At 56.0% G+C, this 14,613-nt stretch overlaps 3 protein-coding genes across 3 annotated transcripts; 2 read left to right on the top strand and 1 right to left on the bottom strand.

The window, feature by feature from the left end:
* Nucleotides 1-3,755: 3,755 nt before the first annotated feature.
* On the top strand, nt 3,756-5,504 carry EsH8_IV_000797 (glycosyltransferase domain-containing protein; the record flags this gene model as incomplete). Its single annotated transcript, XM_083265687.1, has 2 exons — nt 3,756-3,863; nt 4,062-5,504. 2 exons carry the CDS (start codon nt 3,756-3,758, stop codon nt 5,502-5,504), a joined length of 1,551 nt encoding a protein of 516 aa, XP_083124582.1.
* A 3,416-nt stretch (nt 5,505-8,920) lies between these two features.
* EsH8_IV_000796 (T6SS phospholipase effector Tle1-like catalytic domain-containing protein) lies at nt 8,921-10,805 on the top strand (the record flags this gene model as incomplete). The annotated part of the gene is made up of 6 exons (XM_083265686.1): nt 8,921-8,997; nt 9,061-9,265; nt 9,327-9,611; nt 9,665-9,728; nt 9,778-10,077; nt 10,132-10,805. 6 exons carry the CDS (start codon nt 8,921-8,923, stop codon nt 10,803-10,805), a joined length of 1,605 nt encoding a protein of 534 aa, XP_083124581.1.
* A 534-nt stretch (nt 10,806-11,339) lies between these two features.
* EsH8_IV_000795 (uncharacterized protein) lies at nt 11,340-12,493 on the bottom strand (the record flags this gene model as incomplete). The annotated part of the gene is made up of 3 exons (XM_083265685.1): nt 11,340-11,587; nt 11,702-12,123; nt 12,327-12,493. 3 exons carry the CDS (start codon nt 12,491-12,493, stop codon nt 11,340-11,342), a joined length of 837 nt encoding a protein of 278 aa, XP_083124580.1.
* Between the last annotated feature and the right edge of the window lie 2,120 nt (nt 12,494-14,613).

The raw sequence follows: 14,613 nt of genomic DNA, 5'->3' as shown, positions 1-14,613 counted from the left end.
GGAGGGCGGCATCTCAGGCGCAGAGGGGCCAAACCGACGGCGGGCCTCCAGGCTCCAATCAATGATGGGTGCCCACGGACATCGTCATCTATCCTCATCTCTGGTCTGGCAGCGTGAGGGCCTCGCAAGTCTGGGACAGAGTGACCTGGCGAGCCTGTGAGTCGCCGTGGCGGTTGGGACTCCGCCCTAGGCTCCGTCCGAAGTGACTTGTGTCTTGGGAGCCCCTTGGCTGCCGCGTAAGCCTGGGCCTTGATTCATCCTGGTGCGACCGGATGGCAGGGGCACGGCTGGCAACGAAACGGGGCCAGCTAATAGGGGCCAGAGGCAGATACAGTGCATCGCGGGATGGGAGAGTGGGAAGACCGGGGTTGCGTTCAATTGCGAGGGGGGCACAATATCGCTGGCGGACCGGGGGGTCGGGGGTTGCAGAGCCAAATGCGGCCAATTACGTGCTGCTCCAAGCAGGGGTTCACGGATGAATGATGAAGAACCTGGATGGAACATGGAGACAAGCTCGGGAGCCTACCCAACACCACGGGAAGTAATAAAGCCTGGAACACGTTTGCGCTGTTTCGACGGGCTGCCCTCGTCCTGCTGCCCTGCACAAATACCAAAGAGTGTTGTGTCGAGTCCGGTGGAGTGCGAGAGAGCGAGGTTCCATGTGCAGAGTATAGAGTGCACAGCGACCCCAATCTTGTCCATATCTCTTTATCCAAGAAAAGTTGGCGGATAAGTGGGGGTTAAATTGGCCCAGCACGGCATTCACGGCTGACGGCGTGAGCGACGTGGGTAGCAGAGTCATTGTCACTGGTTGGCGCTCATTTAAATGCGGCTCTGGGCAGGGACCAGCATTCCGCCACAAAAGGGAAAACAAAAAATAAAATAAAAATCAGGTTGAGTGAGCAGCTGCAGCGAGAGCGAACGCCATGGCCAGTTCATTTGACTTTTTCTGCCCACCACACCGGCGGCTCACACGGTCACAAAAAAATAAAAATAAAAAGTACTATGTTCGGTTTGGCAGCCCGTACGCCAAGCAAGCGTAGGGCATCCTCAGCTAAGGTAGGGCAAACTAAGACGGCGTGTGCAATGTTCTGAATGCCCGTGGCATCTTGGCTGCAGCCGAGCGGAGGAACACGCCGCGGAGCAACAGCACCACCACAGCACACCACAGAGCCGACCAAGCCGAAGTCTCGCGATGCCCAGACTTTTCCCTGTTATTTTGGGTTTGGCTCCCTCCCTCCCCTTTAGCCATGGGAGGAGCGGAACTTTGGGTGGAAGCAAGGAGGGGGTGGAAGGATCAGCCGCCAGCAAATAGGGGGGAGGGGGGGAAGCCAAGCAAAAACCAAGCGGAACGCAAGGTCGAAGACATTGGACGCGACTGGCCCAGTGATGCAGGGCGGAAATGACGACAAGAAGAAATGCTGCACTGCGGCAAAGCACAATAGTCGAGAGAGCTGGAGAGAGTCAAGACACTGGAGCTCATGACGCTGGGCGGTGGAGGTCTCTGGAGTTCGTGCTGTGGCTGCGCCGTCCGAGTGGGAACTACTCTGAGGCAGGGTAGGGGTGGGCGGGACGGCGGAAGGCCTGGTGACGGAAACCTATATGCAGCGCTTCTATGACTATGTAATCATGTATTGTACCTTTGGTGCGATGCCTTACCTCAGCAGGCACGGGCAGGTACTATGATATGCTTCTTTATCTGGAGTCCACCGCCGGTGGTCTTCTGCCGCAAGTAGATTCGCACACTGAAACAGGCGTGGAGATACATGTGTCGCTCACAATTACACTCTATCACGTACCCCATCGTCGAGTATCCATCCGCGGCGGCGACATCAATTTGACAACGTGGAAGGGTGGAAGACGCTCTCGAGTCTCGTGGGCTGCCACCTGTCACTAGCACCATAGGCTAGCCCCCCAAGGGAGCAAAGCAAACCAGACCAAAGATGCGAGCGAGGCACAACGGTCGGTAGTGGTACCGTGGTGGTAGAGACATTCAGCCACTCGAGAGTAGCCGCAGAACACTCCCACCAGAGCTGCTGGTCCTGGCCTAGCAAACTTGAACAGTGCACGCGCAGAGTGTCTTGGATCCAATCAATGTCTCTGCCCTGCGCGAGCGGCGCTGGGCCAAGACGCCAAGTCGAGGCCACCCGAGACTTTTTGGGGCCTTGGGAGTTGGGACAGGTGCCCACGCCAAGCAAGCCAACAACTGCACATTGCTGACCTACGGCGGCGCCTTGAAGCAGGGCGCCCAAAGACAGAGGGTCTCACCGATACGGCAATACCAAGCAACCAAGCCGGACGACACGGCAACTTTTGATAACCTGGCCTCAGCACATCAACGCAATGATCAGATTGTCATCCCGACCCCGGCCCTGGCCAGCCAATGCCGGCCAGCGCTTGTCAGCGCCCCCATTGCCCAGCGATCTTTGGAAGCCCACGACTGGACCCAGTAGGCTATTTCTGCGCAGTCGGCCGGACACGCGTACGGATAGGTACCGTACCGTACCTATTGCAAAATAAGCCCCCGCCATGCGACAAGCCAACCGAGGACGGCCAACTGTGAGACGCCTGTTTGCGTGTCCCCCTCTCCTCCATGGGTCCTCCTGTCCAGCAATGAAAGGTGCTGTTGCGTACATGCGGATAACCGTACCGCTCGTGGACCGCTGACTGCTCTGCATATCTGTGTCTGTGTGGTGGTGTACCCGTACCTGCACTCTGTCTGATTCAATTCGCATGCACCACTCGTCGTGGCTTACCCAAGCTCCTCTCCGCCAGTACCGGCGCCCCGCGACGCCACGCTGCACCTTCCCTCCCCCTAATTGCACTATACCTGCACCTTGGCTTGCTTCCCGCTTGCCTTGCCTTGCGCCTCTTGGTGCGTGCCTTTCCTCCCTTTATGCGCCTGACAGACCACTTCATCCACGCAGCTATCTTGGCCCCCAAGCCACCGCAGCTCTCGTCCCGTCCTTCCTTCCTTCTTCACCCCCTCCCTTGGTCTATTTCGTTGTCGTTGTCACTTTTTTTTTGTTCTTTGTACTTTATTTTATTCCCCTGCCGTCCGTCCCAACCCAATCTTGGAAGAATCATCCTGACCAGCCGACCCACATAACGGGCCCTGCATCAATTTCCTCGCATCCTTTTCTTCCCCGGACTCTACAGGAATATCGATTCTCGCTCGAATCACCAGTGCGGCTCAATTCCAAGCCCGCCAGTCAGCTGTGTCTCTCCCGCCGCCCACGCCTGGCCGCCCACACGCCTGTCTTTACCGCGAAGAGGAGCCCAAGACAGACTAAACGATATCGAGACACGACAAGTCCCAGGGATCGATTCCATAAAAAAAAAAAGGATAACACCCTCTTTCCTTGCTTTAACAGCTCCTGTGAATACCGGCATTGGCATTGGCATTGGCATCTGGACCAGTCAGCCAGCAGCTTCCCTCCCACACCCCCGTCTGCCGGTTTTCTTGCCACAGTCACTTCTTCCACTCTTTTTTCTTCCTTTCTTTCTTTCTCCTCCTCTGCGACGACGATCCTCGACCGAGAGTGCATTCACTTCATCTTTCTTGCTCTCCTTACCGGTTCGCTACATTCTTTATAATACTCGGCTGCACTTCCGACTCCGCCATCACCGCCGCCGCCGCCCCCTCTACCAACACGACCTCCCACCGGCTCGCGTGTCCGCCTCTCAACCCCCCAAAACCGCCCAACCTGGATCGCAAGCCAATCCGGCACCTAAATGAAACCCGCCTCGCACCCATGCTGATGGCACTCAAAGGCCGCAGGCTCGCCCTGCTGGCCGCGTTCGTCATTGTTTCGGCCCTCCTGATCTTTTCCCAATCCATCTACCCGGAAAACCTGAGCTGGGTAAGTTTGCTGTCGTTGCTTCAAACTTCTCCTTTTGATCGCCGTCGCATCTTCTCTCGCCCGGCCGGGGCAGCGTCTCCCGGGCGAGGAATGCGCGCCCACGTGCCGGTGTTGGTTGAAACGTCGACCGAACTCCCTAGAGCGGCGGGACCCTGAGACAGCCGCCGTAACTGTCACTGACATTGCTTTCACCCACAGTCCGATATCTCGAGCTCTCTCCCCGCCGGAAGCAAATCCTCCCCGCCAACTAACAAGGGGGTTAAAGCCAGCTCCACGGGCATCGGCCGCTTCCACTTCCTCATCGCCGCCAGTGCTCCCAACGTGCAGTTCTGCCGGGCCCTAGTTTCGTCCACCGTCAACCGATTCGGCGCTCCGGTCATTGCAGGATGGAACGGCACCGGTGAGAACGATGCCGCTCTTTCCCACTTGGCCAAAATCCGCGTTGTTACCAAATATCTCGAGGAACTGCCCGCCTCCAGCGACAACGACCTTTTCCTAATGATCGATGGCTACGACGTGCTCCTCCAGTTCGGCCCCGATGTGTTGATCGACCGATACTTCAAGGCCTCGGCCAAGGAGGACGAGCGCATCATCCAACAGCTCGGACCCAACAAAGCCGAGGAGCTAGCCGGTCCCCTCGGCCGACACATATTCTTCGGCGCTGACAAGGTCTGCTGGCCCGTCGACTGGAGACGCCCGGCATGCTGGGCCGTCCCCCCGGTGCCCAACATGGATGGCCGACAATTCGGCCCCTCGACGAACAGAGAAGATATGGCTTATAACCACCCGAGATGGCTGAACAGCGGTACCATTATGGGCCCGATCAAGGAACTCCGCGAGATGTTCCGGGCTACGCTCGATCTGATCAACGAGGTATACGACGTCGAGTACGAGTTCAGGGAGAGCGATCAGTTCTACATGAGCGACGTTTGGGGCCTGCAGGAGCTTGAGCGGATCAATATGCAAAAGGAGGAGAATCCCCATGCCGATGTCATGCATCCCCCGCAAGATGGCTGGGTCCCGGACCTGGAACCCGCGTACAGCTATAACTTCCACATTGCCATGGACTACTGGAGTCTCATGTTCCAGACGTGGGCCGGCTACGCGGAGTGGGTGGACTGGCGCAAGTTCTCGGGGCCCTTGTACTCGGTTGAAATCTCGCAGAACTACCGCAACAGCTCGGACTTCGTGCCTTGGAAGCTGCACATGCAGGCGGACGGTATGAACTCGCTGAAGCGCATCTTCAACTCGACAGCCGACGAGACTATGGGCCTGACGGTGAACGAGCTGATCCGCAAGTCCGAGTTCGGAGCCAACATTGTCACCAAGCAGGTGTTCCCATTGCTGCACGTCACTGGAGAAAAGGGAGCTCTGAACGACTTCTGGCCTCGCCTGTGGTTCTTCCCGTACGGCCGGTCGCTGATCCGCTCTGCAATCAACTGGTTCCAGACCGAGGAGCACTACACGCCCGAGCCTATCAACAACCGTATCTGGTACCCCGCGCACCCCTACCCGAAGACGATCCGGGAAAGTGACGGTGGTGCCTGGTCAGACGCCAGCAACGACAATGGGACCGTCTCGTGGCTGGGATTCGACCAGCTCTGCGCAGAGCACCACGACATCCTGTTTGGGGAAGAATAAAGTCTTCCGGAATTGGGGTGTCATTTCTTTGATTTGAGCATATTTGAGAGCACCTTGGGTTACGAGGTCTGGAAAACATGGTGCAGGTTTCGCGCGACTCGGGTAAATTTTTTTTTTAGAGCAGTAGAGGAACTGCCGCAGGATGGGGACAATAAGAGTCCCTACAAAATGTCACGGCCGGCATTTGCATGCTAGTCTCTCAGCATGCAAACATGTAATACTCACCACACACGTATTTTGCGCGTGTTTCTTTCTTCTGTATAACGCAGCGTTGCCCGTCATCTCCGGTTGTAACATGGCGACAAGGAAGCAAATAGACTTATCCGCCTTCAAGGCGGCGATTACAAGACAAGCTATCTTGACCGGCTGACATGTCGAGCGTAGGGGCGGGGAGGGGTCTTGGAGTAATCAGGTATCCAAGACAAAAGACGTATGCCTGTCTCGGCGTGTCTGAGTAAAGTGAAGTGAAGTCAAGTTTGGCTTTGCCTTCTCCGCATGCGCGGGAGATGATGCATTATCTCATCTGCAACATGCTGCATTTCCCTCCAGTCACCCCATGTGATTGGAGGCGGGCCGGATGTGACTATTGGGATGTTGATGAGACGGTGGCTGAAAAATGGCTTGCGTCAAGTGCAAGAGAGCTCTTTTTTGATAATGGAAAAAAAAGAAAGAAAAAAAAAAAGGCAAATAAGGTTGGTTGTCGCCCCTGCAGTAGCTGAGCTGAGTTGGGAGCGAGCCTGTCTCTGTTGGGTTTCTTTCCGAATCAGGACGTCTTTGGGTGTTGGTGCTCGGCGTGATTGGTCGAACGGCGAATGGGAGGCGCGCCGGCTGACTACGAAGAGCTACCGGTAGGTCGGTCTTTGTATGTATGTACCCCTCAGCCAATTGCTCCGGCGCGCGCCCAAAGGGAGGAATGCCGAGAGAGCGTAAGGGAGAAAAGGGCCGCATGGGGGAAATGTTTGTTTTGATGTCTTGAGTAGCGAGCGCGCTGTTTCTGTTCCCCCCCGGGGTTTGTTTGTCTCATTGTATTCTTGGTGGTGGGGTTGTTTGGTGATGGGCCTCGCTTGGCCGTCGTTTCGGTCTGGATTTGGGGGAGGACGAAAGGGATGATGGGTTGCGTTCATCCCATCACCATGCATGATCCGAGCCTCGCGATCTGCCGGCGATGGGAGTTCGGGAAGGGTGGCGTGTGGATGAGATCTGGTGGCTTGCGGGATCGCGTGGTGTCGGCAGACGTAGGGATGACGGCAGGGACAGCAAATAAAGGGCGGTGCGTGTTTTTGTGAGAGATGAAGGAGAGAGAGAAATAAGTGTGCGCGTTTGCTTATTGGGTGACTGGCTGGGTGAGGCAGGAGTCGCCGTCGCCGTGATGTAGGCAGGTACAGTCAGACGGGATTAGGGTGTGGAGGCTGAGTTTACATGATCGTGTGGGGGGTACTTCGATGGCGGATGGAATGTATTTGGAGTTTTCTCTTGTTGTTTTGCTGGCGACTCTCTTATGGAAGGTTCAGCCTGCTTCTGACGGGAGACGGCCGGGTAGAGTTCAATCGGTGTCTAGAGTCATGTCGAGTTCATCCTATCTTCATGGTGAACCACGGCCCGACAGGTATGAACCCAGGTAACCAAGGCATCGAACAAACCTTGAAGTGCTTTGGGGGGGGTTAGTTGCCCGACTGCATCGGGTTTCACGATGCGATGCCCACAAGCGCAGGCTAGCTACTGCAAGGTTTTTGGTTGGAGCTGAGTGAGAACTTAACGCCGGCAGGGCTGACTGGCATGCTGGCTGTCGGGAAGTCCGTCGGGATGACATCGACCAGCCCAATACATCGTGAGTGTGGCATGTTCGGTACGTACTATCGTAGCTTCCATCAAAAGAACGAAAGCTGGTCAAATGAAAAACGCAGGGACCCACCTCCCCCCGTCGGCCAATGCATCGTCAGAGGCCATTCTCGTTGAACACTCCGTTTTTCTGTCTCCCATCTTTCACTGTCAAAATGAGAAATTGGCAACATGAGAACATGTAACATCAAATCCGAACACTGACTGTCCAGTTGCTCCGCCAGGTTCTGCGACGCAAATGTCAATCAATGCCCCCCCAAAAACAATGCCAGTCATCTCACAGTCACATTGTCGGAGCCGAGCCTCTACGGCTGTTGCCTTGTCTGAGAGCACTTGATCCGATTGGGACGCTGCAGTCAGTGATCTGCCCCCTTTTGATGAGGATCCTGATCACCTGCCCTGAGAGGCAAGAGCAAGTTCCTCCCCTGCGCCTCCGCCCTGTTCGTCTGCAACGGCTCAGCGTTCGGCGGGATGCAGGTGTGTGTGTGTCCTTTTCAACTTTGGGACCCTCCGATTGATTCCTTCGCACACAGAGGGACCGCCAATCGTCGAGTGCGAAATGACAATGAGAGAGGCACATAATATATGGCGGTGGAGGCTTGTGCCAGTGGGCTGCAGCCGGTGAATGCAACCAACCTTCAGTCAATTGCACACTGCAGTCAGAGGCTGAGCCATGGATCCATCATCCATCGCGTTCCAGAGTTCCTTCTCTCGTTCGATGGGATGGCTTTCGTAGAATCAATCATCCACAGACGCACCGAAAATGAAAGTCCCCTCTCCACTGGCTCCCCAGACCAAGCTGTCCACTCTTCGGCGACCAAATGCCTCGCTCTTCCCGCTTACCTCACCGCAAACTGCGCAACCATTTCGCAACGCAGCCAATCGAGGCCGAAGGATGTAACCGTTTCGCTACTCTGGTGCCTGCAGCTGGACCAATCTACCTACCCAACATGCATGCCCCCGATCCGGGGTCCCTGTTGGTGTGCAGAGGTCAATCTCACCGCAGTGCGTGCTGATTATTATTGTTTCCTATTTCTCCCCCGTGTCAGACATCAGCCTCGCTCGCCCTTGGCCGACCGGGGAGCAGCACCAAGCGAGCAGGGACGCCTCCACATTGCTCACACCGCGCTCGCTGCTTCCCGTGTTTTCTAGGAGGCAGATTTGCTGTGGAATGGCCGGTGACACCCGCGCATGCCTGGGCTTCCCCATTGGACCCTTGCATCTGTGAGTCTGTTCTCTGTCTTTCCCCATGTCTGTGTCTGCCCTGAACTGAGGTTTCCATCGATTGCCCCCCCTGTTGATATAAGAAGGGACCAGCCGCATCCAGCTGCACAAATACGTTCAAGAAGGCGAACACCTCAAGTCGCAAACACACACAGACACCCACAAGCATCCACAAGCAGACCGGGACAGGTTTATTTTTTTTCGAGTGCTTATCCGAGTCCTTGGGCCCCTCTACTCTGATTCAACGTCCGCCCACCCAACTACGGCGTTCTTTCCCTTCTTCCCCTGCCTAGGCCTAGTCTTCACGAGTCGCAGCCCTTGTCGATCCACCCCGGACCAGGCCGCCGCCCAACATGGCCGCCCCAACTACTACCATGAACTATTCCCCCAAGAGACTCATCGTGTGCTGTGATGGCACATGGATGAACTCGTGAGTGGCTTCCCGCCATGGCCGCCTGAACCTGGTCTCCGGTTGCTAACGGGCCTCGTCTAGGGAGAGTGGCTATGTGAAGCCTACCTTGTTCAAGCCCAAGGGCCAGCTCCAGATCCCGTCAAACGTGACTCGCATCTCGAGATGTTTTCGCCGAAAGTGCACCGACGGCCGGGTGCAAGTCATAGAGTACGAGTCCGGCGTCGGCACAGGGAGCAACACCATCGACACCCTTACTGGGGGCGCCTTTGGGCTCGGTCTTGGAGAGGTGAGTCCCTCCCTCGTCTGCTTCCCCCGTTCTCGAACCCATGATCCTAAACATTGTGTAGCGTGTACGCAACATTTACAGCTTTCTCTGTGCCAACTACTGCGACGGCGACGAGATCATCCTCGTCGGCTTCTCCCGGGGTGCCTACATCGTCCGCTCCGTCGCCGGCATGATCGCCGACCTGGGCCTCCTGACACGCGAGGGTGTGGAACACTTCTGGCCCATCTTCAAGGACATGGAGAACTGGATGAACCACAAGTACCGCGACGACTTCCCGACTCAGCCGTTCGACAACAAACCCAAGGGCGAGGGTGCTGCTGATGTGTACCGGGCCAGGTTGGAGAAGGCAAGTTCAGGCGTCGACCACGCTCAATGCCGCAGGATGCTAACCCATGCTAGCTCGGCATGACCCGTGTCAGACAACAAGAAGGCAGCGGGGAGATGATCAAAGTCAAAGCAGTCGGTGAGTATGCCGGTTCCTCGGTGGGGAAACACGACTAACTTGGGAACAGCCGTTTGGGACACCGTTGGTAGCCTTGGCATTCCTCAAATTTCTTTGCTCAACAAGCTCGGCATCTACGCATCAAACCAGGAGTTCAAATTCTGGGACACGAGCCTCTCGGACAGAATTGAGCACGCATTCCAAGCCCTTGCTCTTGACGAGACACGCTACTCCTTCCAGCCGGCCGTTTGGGAACGGCTCGAGGCCAACCGGCTGTCGACGGATCTGCGACAGGTGTGGTTCCCCGGAAACCACACGAACTGCGGCGGCGGCTGGAACGACCAGGGCATGGCCAATATCACACTTGCGTGTAAGTCAACGCGCTCCTAACCATATCGTTCGCCGTCGGCTAACCCACAAACAGGGATGATGGATCAGCTGGCATCGATTGGCGTCGAGTTTGACCGCCTCGCTCTCGAACGCTGCGTGCAACAGTCCAACTCATTCTACCAAACTGAACAAAAAGAGAAGGCGAAGCCGTGGGCCGCGGAGCCTATTTTCAGCCAGAACCATCCCCTGCGGCCCTGGGGCCTGGGATCCATCCAGAAGTCGTCAAGCCTCTTGTATTCATTGGCCGGAACCATCATCCGCTCGCCGGGCTTGTACAGGCAGGTCAGCGGCAAGACGGATGCGCAGGTCGGCCCCTTTCTGAAAGACACCAACGAGCGGATCCACTCTTCTGTTAGGATTCGTATGGCCTGCCAAGGCCTCGGCCTTAATGATGCTGGCGTGTGGGACAACCTGGCGCTGACGAAGAACTGGAAGCTTGTCCGCACAAAGGCCCAATACGACGACCCGGTACCGCAACACCCGAGTTGGGAGCCCGAAGAAGACAGGCAGGAATGCATCAGCCACCCCGCCGATTCCAGAGATGGCCGCTGGGTTTGGGAGTACTGCGGGCCGGAGAAGAGCGCACCTACGACTATTGCGGCGAGGGTTATAGTCGAGGAGCCGCTGGGGCCTTACGAGCGGCACTTGCTGAAAATGACGGGCGGCAACCCCAATGTGTACCAATATGTGCACGAGAAATCGCAGTAATTGTGATGGGCATTTGTGTGAAACTGTTTTTTGCGCGGCATTGCTAGGCGTTTAGATACCATACTTATTCTCATTAGCATGGCTTTGGTGTTTTGCCTAGACTTGGTTCATAGACATACAGATAGATTTACTGTAATGATGTATTCGATTCACTACAAACATTCTCAACTACCATGATGGGAACCAGATTACTACCAAGGGGTCTTATGCTTGTTACCTGCGTGCGATTTCATTACATCAGAAAGTCACCGTCAGCTTCCGGGATCAAAGAGGCAACCGCCGAGGCTGAGAGGACCCGAGACTGAAGGGGGGGATAAGACGGGTAAACATAGCAAAAACAGAGTTTCGAAGAGCGACTTGCCATCAATTAACAGGAGGAGAATGCGGAAGACTGCAGAAGTGTGCGACTTTTGATTGCATTCACCCCGCCCTACCCCGATACACTTTATATATCACCCGTTCTCGGGAACCACACATAAATCCATTGCCGTACCGACACGCCCCGAACGACACACCTTGATCGAATAGCTCCCCCTACTTCTTCTTCCAGCAGTTTGGCACGTGCCTGTCGCAGTAGTTGGGCAGACTCTTGAGGATCTCCAGGTCAAAGTGCGAGGTGTAGTTCAGGCAGCCGACCTGGAGCCATCCGCCGCCGCCGTATCGTCCTGTATGGGGGCTCGTCAGAGTCGGGGGTTTCAAAGGTGGCCCGAGACGGAGGAGCGCACGCGGCCTTGAGAAGGGGAGGATGTTCTTGCCTATTCTTTTACGGTCGTCGGCGATGCCTGCAATGGGAAGTTGGGTTGTCAGACCGCGTTCGAGATGGCATAAGACGGACAGAAAAGGGGGGTAGATAGATGGCGAAATTGGAGGAGGGCGGAGGAGGGAGGGGGTCTTACAGCTGAGCAGGTTGTTCTCGAAGATGCTCCAGCACGGCCGCGACATCTCGGGGTTGGGCCGGCCCGGCGGCGCGCGGGGGTCCATGGGGTCGACGCGCTGGGCGGCGGCGCCGCGCCCGAGGCCGTCGGCGAGGCAGCCGTCGACCCAGCGGACGGCGAAGATCCACGGGCGGCCGAGGCCGGCTCGGCCGTTGCCGCCGCGGTTCTCCCACTTGTCTCCGGGCGCCATGGTCGCCGGCAGGTTCCGGCAGGCCCAGTCGACGGATTGGCGGAGGCGGTGCGCGTTGTCGCCGATGTTGGCGCGCGCCGGGACGGAGGAGCCGTCGAGGAAGCAGCCGCGCGGGCCCGTCTTGTCGTAGCGGACCCGCGCGGTGGGCTTTCTGGGTTTGCCGGGGGGCAGGGGAGGGCAGGTTAGCAAGGCTCTATCGGATACTTGGTCTTTCTTCTTTGACTCGACTCGATGTGATTTGATTCGACGGAGATGGAGGCTGACTAGCGTTTAGGGATGCTGGCTCACCTTGGACGCAGCTGCGCTGATGTTCAGGGTCCTGGGCGTGGCGGAAACCGTTAGCCATGTCTGCCGGAGACTGGAGGTGTATAGTGGATGACGAGCGACTAGACGTACAATAACTCAACGTTGGGGAGTTGGTGTTGTTCAAGATCGGCGGTGTTGATTTCGTCGACGACCGCCGTGGGTGTTGCTGGGGCATTTTTATCCGGCTGTCCTAGATTGACGCACAGGACTGAGGGCGCGAGAGGTGCGACGAGCGCGAGGAAAAGGGAAGGCTTCATGGTGAATCGCGGGTGTTGAACGGCTGCGGCGATGAGGTGCTGTTTTGAAGCTGCGGGCGTGTTCCGTGGATATGGTATCCTCGTTTGAGAATTGAAGAGACGTTGCTTGACAACGAGGTGCTGTTTTGAAGCTGCGGGCGTGTTCCGTGGATATGGTATCCTCGTTTGGGAATTGAAGAGACGTTGTTTGACAACGAGGGAATATTTCTTATAGATAGCTATGCTTCTTTCTCGCAAGTATCGTTAGCTCGTGGATACCTTGTTGGCCGTATCAAGGTTTTTCGAGAGATTCTCGACCCATAAACTATGTTACTTCTTTGTTACTTCTTTGTTACTTCTGGTTGACTCAGCCAAGAGAGGGACAGAGAGTTGGAACCGAAGTCCAAGCGACTTCCAGAACACCAGCATGCATTGCGGGCACCTGCCTACCATATCAGAGCTATAACGCGGGCTTTCCCCTGGGTTGCTCTACTGTACGGCCACTCCCACCCTTTCCAGCGGAGACGAGAACCTTGGTTGTTGCCCACGAACCCGTGCGGCTTAGCAGCATTCGAGAACCCCTGAATATGTTTGGGGATTTATTTACAAGTTACTCAAAGGGCCGTTGAGAAGTATCCCTAGACCCGTGGGTACACCGCAGATGCGGCGCGGCAACATATCGAAACCTGCTCCTCCCAGCACCACCGCATCTCTCATCCTCAACCCAAGCCACTGTTGCGCTATTGAACTTCAGATCATGAATGAGGATGTGTAAGCTACCACACGCCTACCCGTATGGACGCCGTGTTGCATTGAGATGCTTGGCCCAGGGTTCGATTACCACCAGTTCACCAGTTCTAGGCCCATCATCTTTCCGTCTCAGGGGACAATCACTGGAGAACTTGATTGCCGTCTACCGGTCTTTAAAGATATCACTTTATCTTCCATAGTAATAGAGGTGACCCCCGCTTTTTGTTGTACGGCTGCCAACTAATCTTCTCGGCAACCGACGTTGGCCAGCTCTGCCGCGTAATAAGCCCGGTCAAGCAACGCCGTGTGGATTGTGGTATTTTGAACTGTAGGACTGGAATAGGCAGTATTCTCTTTAAATTGCAATCAACTCTAATCTTAGACACAGAACGCCAGGAAACCCGCCATAATAAACGCGCAAGACAATGAGACCTCGCACGGTACGGCAAAATATAGGACTGCCTTCACCTGAAGCACTGCACAGTTCACGGGAAGGGGAAAAACCTTGAAAAGTCTTTCGGTTATTCCTTTTGATGACGCTTGGTAGACATTGCCGACAATTCTGTGGGAGACTTCGTTTTTCGACGGGTTCACCGGCCACGAGCCCCGGCGCTCGGATCAAAAGTGGAGACATATCTGATGCCGCTCCGGAGTACCGTCTCCGCAGCATCGAATGCGGAAATGTCGCTTGAGTTCCGTACGAAGGAGGGACTCCGAAAGACCCGACTAACATAACATTGGGAATTATCAATACTCTCTTATGACGAAGATTCAACGCTAGAAGCTAGCCGGCCTTTTCGGCATAAGCTATTCCATGAACCGCACTTCCCTCAGGGCCGTGTTGCAGCCACCGAGGCACAATTTATGTGAGATACTGTCGTCCGATCTAGTGAAATTCAAAATCCTGATAAACCCCTCTCTTCCATTCCCCAAAGTCATGGTTTACTGGCATCGTCAACCATCCCCACTGCTGTCGTATCCGCTTAACCTTCCGCCAACCCCCCGCCGCCGCCGTTGGCGCGGGAGAATTATCATCACCGAGGGATCGGCAGCTGCTCCATAGTGTCTCAGCACCACCGTCCCGGCGCTGGGCCTGTGTTTCTACCCGCCAAGCCGCTCTCAAAGACCTTACCGCCTGGAATGTCCGCGGCCGACCCGGTTTGTCTGAGACATACATCCCAACGGGTCGACAACCCAAAGAAGTAACCATGCCAAGCCAGCTTGTGCACATTGCGATTGTCGACGGACATAGGCACGCAGTTTCCTTGGGCCCTCTGATAATGATGCCCGGCCCAGTGCCAGAGAAAAGGCATGTCGCCTCTCGGTCCTTCGTGAGCGTCTGTTGAACATTGACTTGCGCAATACCACTCTCGAGTAGAGTGGTATCAGAT

This window comes from Colletotrichum jinshuiense, chromosome 4, assembly GCF_051148585.1.
Source record: "Colletotrichum jinshuiense chromosome 4, complete sequence".
Taxonomy (NCBI): domain Eukaryota; kingdom Fungi; phylum Ascomycota; class Sordariomycetes; order Glomerellales; family Glomerellaceae; genus Colletotrichum; species Colletotrichum jinshuiense.
Note: the sequence above shows the minus strand (reverse complement) of the source record. Positions and strands in the feature narration are given on the sequence as shown.